The following is a 12,960-nucleotide window of genomic DNA, read 5'->3' as shown; positions in this document are numbered from 1 at the left end:
TAGTTAATTTATGGAACACAAAAAAGCTGGAGAAACTCAGCGGGTGCAGGGCTGTAGAGGTACAAGTCAGTGGATATTTTTAAGACAGAGATAGACAGTTTCTTGATTAGAACGGGTGTCAGGGTTATGGGGAGAAGGCAGGAAAATAGAATTAGGAGGCAGAGATCAGCCATGATTGAATGGCGGAATGCACTCGATGGGCCGAATGGCCTGATTCTATTCCTATAAATTGTGAACATGTGAATAAGGGACAGGAAGAAGATCTGGGAGGGTCTTAGCTTCTGCGCCCTCATGGTCAGCTGCAGGAGGCACCCCCAGGACATGAAGGTTGGAGATGGCTGGGCAAGGAGGACGACGGCTCGTCCAGGATGGGGCTGACGGATGCAACGGGCCTTTATGTCCAGCTACAGCTGGGACTGTAAAATGGCACCGAAACTAGGCGACTACTGCATATAGACTCCGTGTGCAGGAAGGAACTGCAGACGCTGGTTTAAACTGAAGATAGACACAAAATGCTGGAGTAACTCAGTGGGACAGGCAGCATCTCTGGAGAGAAGGAATGGGTGATGTTTCGGGTCAAGACCCTTCTTCACTGACTCAGACTCAGTGGGCTGTTTCTTGGCATCATCTACTCAACTGGGGTTTGTACTTATCTGCAGCAATAACATTAAAGATCTGTATGTAAAAATAATCTCACTGGCATTGGTACTCGTGATAATAACGGAACCACTGAACCGTTGAATCAGACTCTTATTTCATATCCAATTCATATACATATATAGTCATACTGTGACCAGTACAACTGCTCATTCATAATAATGCGATTATACAAAACGATGCAGATATCAGTAGTTGCTTATTTGCAGTTGGTAATCATCTCCCAAAATAGGTTCTAAATGTTTTTTCCTCCTGGGTTTGATTGCCAATAGGTTTCGCAATACTCTTGATGATATTAAATCAACTACAGTAGCACTAAGTTCCTGGGGGTGCAGATCACGAACAGTCTGACCTGGTCACAAAACATCGCATCACTAGTTAAGAGAGCGCAGCAGCGTTTGCACTTTCTGCGCCGGATGAGAAGAGCTCACCTTCCCCATCCCGTCCTCACCACTTTCTACAGGAGCACCATGAAGAGCATTTTGACCAGCTGCATCTCTGTCTAGTTTGGGGACTGCAAAGCCTCCGACTGGAAGTCCGTACAGAGAGTGGTGAGGACGGCTGAAAAAATCATCGGGACTTCTCTTCCTTCAATCCGGGACATTGCGTGCAAACGTTGCTTGTCCAAGGTCAACAGCATTATATAAGACCCCAAACATCTCCATCACGGACTGTTCACTCTTCTGCCCTCGGGCAAAAGGTATCGCAGTATAAGGAGCAGAAGGGCCAAGTTTTGTAACAGCTTCTTCCCCCGAGCCATCAGACTTGAATTCCATATAGTGTGCCGCCACTATTATCTATTTTATCTTTTTTATCTATTTTGATTTAAATCTTTTTATTTGAACTTCACAACAATTTGCATACATACAATGATAACAGACAGTGACAGTCAAGGCATAATAGTGCAACAGTATGTAAGCGACCCTCAAAGCCCTGACCCTTACCCACCTTCAACCCACCCGAACCAGGTCGGAACCAAACGGGAACAAACAACACTCACATACATACACATACACACAAATATGGTAAGATAAACAAAACAAAAAGTACTAAAAAAAACATTTTTTTTTTTACATAAATTTAAAAAATTTAAAAAGGGGGTCACTAATAACAGTAAATAAGTAAGTAATTAAATAAATAAGTGTGGGGAGATTTTATATCTATTTTATCCTTTTGTTATTTTATGTTGCACGGTGAGCCAGATGCAACAAAATTTTGTTCAGATTTGCATTTGTTGGTGTATTTTTGAATGACAATAAAGTCTTTGATTGATTGATTGATTGATTGATTGAATGATTTGGGCAGCACAGTGGTGGAGTTGCTGCCTTACAGAGACAGAAACCCAGAAAACAGGTAGTACAGGAGTGCTGGGAGAGAGGGGTGGCTCAGTCTGGAAGCTTCGGCTGGGTTGGAGGAGTTGTGGCAAGGGACATGGGAGTAGAGGACAAAGAGTTCTGCCCTGCAGTATTGTGGCCATCTGTGCCAATATGGTTACTGAACATCCCAAAAGTTGATCTGGAGATATGGGAGGCAAAAAGGAGGAACAAAAATTCAGACCTAAAGACAGAATATCATAGCCATATAGATAATAGATACAGGGAACACTTCTTAATTTTCACAGATGGATCAAAGGATCCAGTAGCTGAAACAACAGGGGCGGCTGTGGTAGTCCAGGGGATGAATGTTGAGCATTACAAAAGAACAAACAACTGTTTGACAGTATATACAGTGGAACTGTATGCTATTTTGATGGCAGTTCGGTGGATGGAACAGGTGCAACCATGTAAAGTAGTAATATGTAGCGACTCATTATCTGCAATCCAGAGTATTGGGTCTGGTGCATCCCATAGGCGGCCTGACCTAGTTTATGAAATCCTGCTACTATTAAGCCAAGTGACGAGGAGGGGCAGTGACGTGACTTTGTTGTGGGTCCCAGCACACATTGGTGTTCTCGGGAATGAAAAGGTGGATAAATTGGCAAAGGAGGCTGTAAAAAAAAGAAACATAGAGGTAAACTTACAACTATCCAAATCTGAAGGAAAACACATTGTGTGGAAGAAAATAAATCAGGAATGGCAACAATACTGGGAACAGGAGACAATGGGGAGACACCTCTATTCGATACAAAACAGAGTGGGCATTGCAGCAAGAAGAGGGGGGAACAGGAGGGAACAGGTAGTATTAACAAGATTGAGGATAGGACACACTCACCTGAACAGCACATTAAAAATATTGGGAAAACACCCTACTGGACTGTGTGAGGAATGCCATCAACCAGAAACAGTTCAGCATGCCCTAGTTGCATGTAGGAGATATGAGACAGAAAGAGGATTTATGATCATTGAAATGAGGAAAATTGGATTGACAGAAATATCAGTAAAGAACATTCTAGAGTGCGGAGGGAAAGGAAAAGGAATAAAGTTGTTGTTTGATTTCTTGAGGGCCTCTGGGCTTATAAAAAGGATCTAATATAAAGACATGAGTACTGTGGAATGAAGCCAGAAGGTGGCAGCAATGCAACATTGCGGATGCCGGCTGCCGTAAAACTCCAAAGAAGAAGACAGAAGCCCAGGTTCGATCCTGATGGTAGGTGCTGTCTGTACAGAGTTTGTACGTTCCCCCTGTGACAAATGTGGATTTTCTCCGGGTGCTCTGGTTTTTACCCACACTCCAAAGACGTACAGGTTTACAGTTAGTTTAGTTTATTGTCACGTGTCACAGTAAAAGCTTGGAGGTTTTCTCTCACGCAATTGGCTTTGGTAAAAATAAAATGTAAGTTGTCCCTAGTGTGTAAGATCAAGTTAGTGTATGGGGGATGATCGCTGGTCAAGGTGGACTCGGTGGGCCTAAGGGCCTGTTTCTGCACTGTGTCTCTAAAGCCTAAAGCCCACTTTATTTTCAACACATAACTTGGGGGATTTAGTTTTCAGCTCTGTATCTAAGAGTGAATAATAAAGTATTTGACCTTTTAGTGATGTCTAACATAGGTAGATATGAAACAGAATGTTCAGCCGTTGTGTCTGGGTCTGTGTTCCAACTGTGGTAATCTCACAGGAATTGAACATATACCTCTTCCCTCTCCAAAGAGCAAAGGAACAATTTGGCCCAATACTTATCCCTCAATCAGCACCACTAAACACATTATCTGGTCATTATCACATTGCTGTTTGTGCGAGCTAGCAGTGTGCAAAACTGTCTGCCACTTCACCTGCATTACAGTGATTACGCTATAAAAAAAAAGCACTTGGCAGACTAGTCACAAAGTGCCGGAGTAATTCAGCAGCTCCAGAAGCATCTCTGGAGAACATGGATAGGCGACATTTTAGGTCAGGATCCTTCTTCAGACTGATTGCAGAAGGGGGGTGAAACACAAGCATCTCATCTAACCTAAGATAGACACAAAATACTGTATGAAGAAGGGTCTCGACCAGAAACGTCACCCATTCCTTCTCTCCAGTGATGTTGCCCGTCCCGCTGAGTGACTCCACTTTTTGTGACTCCTCCTCCCTCCCTGATAGTGGCCGCTGCTTGCAAACCCGCTAACGGTGCTTTCAATACAAAAGGGAGGGAGGGGGAGGCCTCGGCGTGCGGCAAGCAGCTGCCCTTATCAGGGCGGGGTGCGGGAGGTGATGGAGCCGCTATAGCGGCCGCTGCTGCCGCTGTTCGGAACCCGTCATTCGCTCCGACCCTTCTGAAGCAGCTGCACCAAAGATACTATAACTATAGGATCTTTGAGCTGCACTGCTTGATCCCCCATCCATCCTGTACTAATCCACGCATTCATCCTGTACTGACCCACCCTCCGTTTACCCTGCACCTTCCCCTCATTCATCCTGTAGTGATTCCCCCATTCATCCTGCACAAACCCTCCGATCCACACTGTACTGTACTGACCCCCTGTACTGATCCTCCCATTCAAGAACGGGAGGAACAGTCTGAAGAAGGGTCTCGACCCGAAACATTGCCTATTTCCTTTTCTCCATAGATGCTGCCTCACCCGCTGAGTTTCTCCAGCACTTTTGTCTACCCCCATCCATCCCGTACTGACCCCCCCCCCCATTCAACACCACTCACATCCCCCGTGCTCTCCCCTCATAGTTTTACCTACTCCAACCAACACGTACTAATTCACCTGCCTCAATCCATCCATTCTGCACCTATGCACTGCCTGCCCTTCCCCCCCCCCCCCCCCCCCCCCATCTATCTATCCACCCTGCACTGATTCACGCACACCCCCCTCCCTGACCCTATTGTCCTGGAAATGTCTTCAGAGCGAACATTGACTATGTTTGATAACGGAATGCAATCAAATGTGTTTTAATTCCCATTATTTGTTTTAATACATAAAGATGGATTAATTAAATTGTGAACACGTAAAACATTAAAACCGCAGTGTTCGATTGTCACTGCTGCCGTTAACACGTTATTACAGAATTCATTTTAACGGCAAATCAACACTCTTAATATGGAGTATCAGTACTGTAGTTATTTAATGAGCAACATTCGCAACTATACCTATGCATATATGATACCATAGTCCAGGATTTATTGACACAGGTTGATCATACATTGAATAATCCAACCACATTTTTGTTTGGAAGTGTAAAGAACTAATAGAAATTGCATTAATTGCAATGTGTAAAAAGAGTTGAGATACTGTCTTATAATTTTGCTGCATGTCATTGTGGGATATATCATGTCTTGATTGGTGAATATATTTAGTTTGTGACTTTATTTGAAGCAGAAATAATATGTGAATGCTTCATTGAGTATAATTCCGACTGGTAACTACGCACTTCGTCCGAGCACATTATCGCACGTGACATGCAAGCCGTCTTAAATGACCACCTAAACTGCCATTTGGCAACCTAAAACGCTGCCAAGGTTGCCCGGCTGGCAACGGGGGGAAAAAGTTAAGCGAGAGCCCTGAATTCATGCCTCCCCTCTCCTTATCTCACCACCTTTTTGTTTATTTCAGTTATGGCCTTCATCCAACCATCTGCAAATCAGAGCCCTCCCCCTCACCTGTAACCACCTATCACTTGTCTGGCTTTATCCCACCCTCACCTCTCTCCCAGCTATCTTCCATACTTCCTTCTTCCATCTACCATATCTGAAGAAAGGTCCCGGCCCGAAACTTCACCTATCCATGTCCTCCAAAGATGCTGTCTGACACGCTGAGTTACTTCAGCACTCTGTGTCTTTTTTTTTTGTAAACCAGCATCTGCAGTTTCCTGTGTCTAATTGATAGACTATGAAGCTCTTTCATGGCACCCTCAAATGTATAATAGGCATTTTAATTTAAAAATACCTTTATAACATAATCTTTCTCATATAGGTATCCAAACTCAATTTTGCAATCAACACATTGTCCAGTGAGATTTTATGCATGTCAGAAATCCACAGAAACTACCAAACTATCTAATTAACATGTTATTAATGAGCATGAGTATCAGAGTATGCAGAAGAATATTCATTGCTCATTTCATTTACTTCTCTTAACACAAATTTGGAAATATGCCACAAATCCAAGGTGTTTTGTCTTCACTAAACCAGCACATTTCTAAGTTGTTAACTAAAACTGTTAACTAAAACTAAAAATGAATAAAAGACCGTGGATAGGCGACATTTCAAGTTGGAATCCGTCTTGAGTCTGAAGAATTTTCCCGACCCAAATGCACCTTTAGTTTAGAGATACGGTGCGGAAACAAGCCCTTCGGCCCACCGAGTCTGCACCGACCAGCGACCCCCGAACATGAACACTATCCTACACACTGGGGATAATTTTTACTAAGCCATTTCTGAATCCTCTCCCAATTTTTAAAGTGTGCTATGCTTTTATCCCTTCTATCAGAGTGCCTGACCATACACTTTGCTACGCTGTATTCATTTACCACTTCTCTGCACACTCTCCCAACCTGTCCGAGTCCCTCTGAAGATTCTCTTCATCAGCAACGCTACCTGCCCTCCGTAACATCCACAAACCTGGCCACAAAATCATCAATTCCATCATCCAGATCGTTAACATATAACGTGAAAAGTAGCGGACCCAACAGTAGCGACCCTTGCTATCACTAGACACCGGCAACAAACCAGAAAAGACCCCTTTATTCATTCTCTTTCTCTTGTGCCAGTCAGCCAATCTTCAATCCATGCTGCAGATAGACACAAAGTGCAGTAGTAACTCAGAAGGCCAGGCATCATCTCTGGAGAAGAAGAGGATGGGTGACATTTTGGGTCAAGACCCTTCTTCAGCTAGTACCTTGCCTCTAATACCATGGGCTCCCACCTCATTTAGCAGCCTTACGTGCAACATCTTATCAAAAGCTTTCTGAAAACCCAAGATATTGCACGAGAGGCACATTTTGGCACAAACACAGAGGAATTTTTAAACATTTTTTCAAAAGAAATGGGACTTCTTTGGATAAATTATGTGTTTCCAGATTGGAACTTGGAATTTGATGAATGGAGCATAGAATCTTTTCATATTCAATTATACCACATCTACCCCGATTAAATGGATAATTATTAGCTGTTGCAGTGCCCTCCATAATGTTTGGGACAAAGTCCATCATTTATTTATTTGGTTCTGGACTCCACAATTTGAGATTTGTAATAGAAAAAAAATCACATGTGGTTAAAGTGCGCATTGTCAGATTTTAATAAAGGCCATTTTTATACATTTTGGTTTCACCATGTAGAAATTACAGCAGTGTTTGTACATAGCTCACCCATTTCAGGGCACCATAATGTTTGGGACACAGCATGTGTCATGTAAATGAAAGTAGTCATGTTTTGATGCATATCCTTTGCATGCAATGACTGCTTGAAGTCTGCAATTCATGGGCATCACTAGTTGCTGGGTGTCTTCTCTGGTGATGCTCTGCCAGGCCTGTATTATAGCCATCTTTAGCTTATACATGTTTCGGGGGCTAGTCCCCTTCAATTTTCTCTTCACCATATAAAAGGCATGCTCAATTGGGTTCAGATCGGGTGATTGACTTGGCCACTTGACCATTTGTTAGCTTTGAAAAAATCCTTTGGTGCTTTAGCAGTATGTTTGGGATCATTGTCTTGCTGTAGAATGAACCACCGGCCAATGTGTTTTGAGGCATTTGTTTGAACTTGAGCAGATAGGATGTGTCTATACACTTCAAAATTCATTCTGCTACGACCATCAGCAGTTGTATCATCAATGAATATAAGTGAGCCAGTACCTTCAGCCCAGGCCATAACACCCCCACCACCGTGTTTCACAGATGAGGTGATATGCTTTGGATCTTGGGCAGTTCCTTCTTTCCTCCATACTTTGCTCTTGCTATCACTCTGATATAAGTTAATCTTCATCTCATCTGTCCACAAAACCCTTTTCCAGAACTGTGGTTGCTCTTTTAAGTACTTCTTGGCAAACTGTAACCTGGCCATCTTATTTTTGTGGCTAACCAGTGGTTTGCATCTTGCGGTGTAGCCTCTGTATTTCTGTTCATGAAGTCTTCTGTGGACAGTGACCATTGACAAATTCACACCTGACTACTGAAGAGTGTTTCTGATCTGTCGGACAGGTGTTCGGGGATTTTTCTTTATTATAGAGAGAATTTTTCTGTCATCAGCTGTGGAGGTCTTCCTTGGCCTGCCAGTCCCTTTGTGATTAGTAAGCTCACCAGTGCTCTCTTTCTTCTTAATGATGTTCCAAACAGTTGATTTTGGTAAGCCTAAGGCTTGGCTGATGTATCTAACAATTGTATTCTTGGTTCTTAGTCATATAATGGCTTCTTTGACTGTCATTGGTCCTCATGTTGATTATCAGCAATAAATGTTTCCAAAGTTGATGGAAAGATTGAAGGAAAGACTGGATACTGAAAGCTCTCTTATATCTGCATTAAGGAGACAATTAAACACACCTGAGCAATTACAAAGGCCTGTGAAGCCATGTGTCCCAAACATTATGGTGCCCTGAAATGGGGGGGACTATGTATACACACTGCTGTAATTTCTACATGGTGAAACCAAAATGTATAAAAATGGCCTTTATTAAAATCTGACAATGTGCACTTTAACCACGTATTTTTTTCTATTGCAAATCTCAAATTGTGGAGTACAGAGGCAAATAACTAAATGATGGGTCTTTGTCCCAAACATTATGGAGGGCACTGTAATTAAAGTTCCCTTGAGTCTATTCTCCTTCAAAAATAAAATAAACCTCTAAATCGATTCATCATGCTATAATCAGCCTGTTTAATAAGTGTGCATCTGTGCATCTTCTGTGTTTTAGCATCATTGTCAAAGCAATTTTCCACCCATTCATCACTTCTTTTTCAAACTAACTGAATGCTTTAGTATATCACAAGAGTTGAGTTAAAACACAAAACTTAAAAAACTTATTAGTTTTGAACTCTGGACAATGTTACTGCATGTATTCATATCTGTTAGGTTTGAGACAATCAAAGCTTATTTTGACTTAAAACCTGTCTACAAGCAGAGCAGGGAGATTCTCCGCATCAGTCTCAGCGGAAATCAAACTCAGGATAATCCTTCTGAAAGAAATTAGCACCTCCAAATATATAACTTCCATCAATTTTCTTCTTTCCCTTAAGATAAAATGGTGTTATGTGAAATTAGCTGAAACAGGTAGCTAATCATGCTGTCCAAAAATATACACCTGCAGAATAACTATTCTATATTATTCTAACCTGGACCCCTGGCACTGTGAGGCAGCAGCTTTACTTGCTGCACCACTGTGATGATCTGTGCATTTTGATTCCCTGAAATTAACATTTTATTTCTCTGCTGACCACCTCTGAAAAATTCATTCTAATTCAATATCCGCTGCTTGGACCCTGGACGGTACAATGATTGTAGTTATTTTGTATCAATGCAATGCTGACAGTAAAGCAAAATGTGCAGAATAAAGCAGCACTGCAGATTATTTCCAGAAATCAGAATCAGGTGGAAATGCAGCGTTCCCCTCCATCATGAGCACACGCACACATTTTAGTTTAAGAAGGAACTGCAGGTGCTGGAAAATCAAAGGTAGACAAAAATGCTGGAGAAACTCAGCGGGTGAGGCAGCATCTATGGAGCAAAGGAAATAGGCAAACCCTTCTTCAGACGAGTTTTAGTTTAGTTCAGAGATACAGCAAGGTAACAGGCCCTTCGGCCCACCGAGTCTGTGCCGACCCGCAATTCCCATACACTAACACTATACTACATGCTAGAGAATCCTACACTCGAGGGACGATCTACAACTTCTTTATCAAAGCCAATTAACAAACGAACCCAGGTCTCTGGCACTGTCAGGCAGCAACTCTACTGCTGCACCACTTGTAAAACTTGTTTATGTATAAAATATATTGCGATTTATTTTCCGACGCCTGAAAGACTCAATGATCCACCTCATTAGTTTCCGTTTTCAAAGACATTGCCAGGATACTTGTCGGAGTAATGTAGCTCTGTGAAGTTTAGTTTTCCCATTGTGTAAGCAACTGTGTTAGCAGCAGAAGATAGACACAAAATGCTGAAGCAACTCAGCGGGGGGTCAGGCAGCATCTCTGGAGAAAAGGAATAGGTGACGTTTCGGACCGGAACCTTGCTTCTGGTTCTGTCGTAGCCAGCTAAACATCGGTGCAACCTGACCAGGCATAAAACCAACCATATAGACTTCCTTCCACTCACCTGGTAACCTTGTGGTTGCGTTGCAATGATAATGGAACTGTTAACTAACAGCAATTAATCTCCATCAATTTGTCCACATCATGACATACTTTGTTTAACACCAATGCAGCACTGATTTTGGGAGGTTTTCCACACTGTGCCCTGATATGTTCAGGGTTGCATCTTACTATATAACATTTTCTATTGAAATTCAAAATTAAAATAACTTTTTTTTAAATTGCAATTTAAAATGTTACTCTGTGCTATTTAGGGTGATAAATACATCTATACGTGTACAAAGGAACTGTAGATGCTGGTTTATATTGATGTTAGCCACAAAATGCTGGAGTAACTCAAAGGGTCAGGCAGAATCTCTGGAGGAAAGGAATAGGTGGCACTTAATCAGAAGGGTCTGGTCTGTAACGTGCCCTGTTCCTTTTCTCCAGAGATGCTGCCTAACCCACTGAGTTACTCCAGCACTTTGTGTCTATCTTTGGTATAAACCAGAATCTGCAGTTCTTCGTTACTACATTTTAAGTTACACCAGCACTTTGTGTCATTTTAAGTCACGAGTCAAGAGTGTTTTATCATCATATGTCCCAAACCACATACATACATACTTCTGAAGAAGGGTCTCGACCCGAAACATCGCCCATTCCTTTTCTCCAGAGATACTGCCTGTCCTGCTGAGTTACACCAGCGTTTTGTGTCTATCTTACATACATACAAATATATATTGACCTTTAGATAGATAGATAGATAGATAGATAGATAGATAGATAGATAGATAGATAGATAGATAGATAGATAGATAGATAGACAGACAGACGCGCGCACACACCTACACACACACATACAGTTAACTTGTTTTGCATTTATTATATTGTTAACAGAGTACTATGTTTACATATTCAGCGGTGCTGCTGGAAGTAAGAATTTCATTGTTCTGTTTGGGACATATGACAATAAAACACTCTTACATAATAAAACATTATGGCTCTATATCTATCTATATATATATATACATATATATACACACACAAACCAAGCCAACAATAATTGTGCAAACTATATTCTACAATCTACACCACTAAACAATGTTTCACCTCGCTTTCTGGATCACCACCATAAAAACCAGCAAGACAGGCCACAAGTTAATTGGTCTACATTTCGCTCCCCATTTCCCCCAAACTTACTGATTGCCAATAGGCCACGGTCATAGTTAACAGTTTAACTTTTAGTGACATACCTCCTCTCCCCGGCTGTTACATACGAGCTCCGGAAGAAGCCGAGCAGTTCGTCTGCAATGAGAGCGCCGTAGTTTAGTGTCACGGTATAGCGCTGGTGTGCCTTGAGGTCATGAGTCAGAATAATCACCAACATTTGATTTTGCGGATATAAGAAATATCTTCTGAGCCCGAGAGGGGCAGATCTGTTTTCAACAGTCACCTCTACCCCTTTAATCCTCAGCTTGTCCGCATGCAGCACGATGTACCGAGTGGACTTCACGCAGTCTATCTGAATGCTGACAACTCCAGAGAAAGTAAAGTTGTCCATGAAAACAGTTATGTTCAGATCGTAATGGGAGGGTTTGACAGAGGCGGGCAATCTCAGCTGGGCCCACGGCTGCCCGGCGGTCTTGCTGCGATTGGGGTTGCTGGAGCTGTCTCTCCCGTTATACGCCGTGGTGTTCCCTACTCTGGCGCTACTTTCATTGCCACACTCCTCAAACTTGACACTCAGAAGCACCGCTATGATGGTGACAATGATAAGACCCAGGATGGAAATGGCAAACCCGAGCACAAGTCTCCTGTGCACCGTGATGTGCCGCTCGGTGGTCCGAGGCCGAACCACCACCGAGTCGGCCCACTGATCCGACAACCCCCTGCCGTTCCTCATGGAGTCCTCCTCGATCACCATCTGCGTGAAAGACATGCTTTTGTCCCGCTTATCTTCCAAAGCCACCAGACTCCGCCAGCGCTGCTCTTTTAAAACGCGCAGATTGCGAGAGGAAACAAAAAAAAATGCTTTGCCCGCCAATCTACCCCAGGTGACCTGAACGGGGAAAAGAATACAGCCTCCTGATGTTCAGATTGTCTTATAAGCAGTTAGCACCCCCCCCCCCCCCCCCCCCCCCCCCCCCCCCCCCCCCCCCCCCCCCCCCAAGATCAATAACGTGAAAGATCCGAGGCTCTCGGTTCAATTGGAGTTCAATTTCACTTGTCAGTTTCCGCTACAAACTTCAGATATATTTTTGGCTCTGCGTTTTATTCTTTTTCAGGGTGGGTGAAGTATCAGGGCACTGTTGCAGTAAGTCACAGCTTCCACTGCCAACTAAACAACTGGAAGCTGGGCGGGTAAGACTCCACGTTGCCCCATCTTCCCCGGACGACCCTCCAAATGCAAGTAACACCAGTCAAAGTAACACCTGTCGCATCTCTCCATCTACAACCTGTTAAAAAAAAAAAAAACGAGATTCAATTAAGTTGAGACGTCAGGTCGAATACTGAAATAACTGTGGAGGGATCTTGTCGGCAGCAAAGATAGACACAAAATGCTGGAGTAACTCGGCGGGTCAGACAGAATCTCTGGAGAGGAGGAATGGGTGACGTTTCGGGTCGAGACCCTTCTTCAAACACGAAACGTCGCCTA

General features: G+C 42.9%; 1 protein-coding gene across 1 annotated transcript in view; it reads right to left on the bottom strand.

Moving 5' to 3' along the window:
* LOC129706438 (thyrotropin-releasing hormone-degrading ectoenzyme-like) overlaps positions 1–12,450 on the bottom strand; it is a 100,769-nt gene extending 88,319 nt beyond the window's left edge. Inside the window, exon 1 of the mRNA XM_055650744.1 lies at positions 11,558–12,450. Within this exon, the coding sequence (XP_055506719.1) occupies positions 11,558–12,243 (686 nt within the window). The 5' untranslated portion in view covers positions 12,244–12,450. The remainder of the gene's footprint in view (positions 1–11,557) is intronic.
* Positions 12,451–12,960: the final 510 nt, after the last annotated feature.

Source organism: Leucoraja erinacea, chromosome 19 (genome assembly GCF_028641065.1).
Source record: "Leucoraja erinacea ecotype New England chromosome 19, Leri_hhj_1, whole genome shotgun sequence".
In the NCBI taxonomy this organism is placed as follows: Eukaryota; Metazoa; Chordata; class Chondrichthyes; order Rajiformes; family Rajidae; genus Leucoraja; species Leucoraja erinaceus.
Note: the sequence above shows the minus strand (reverse complement) of the source record. Positions and strands in the feature narration are given on the sequence as shown.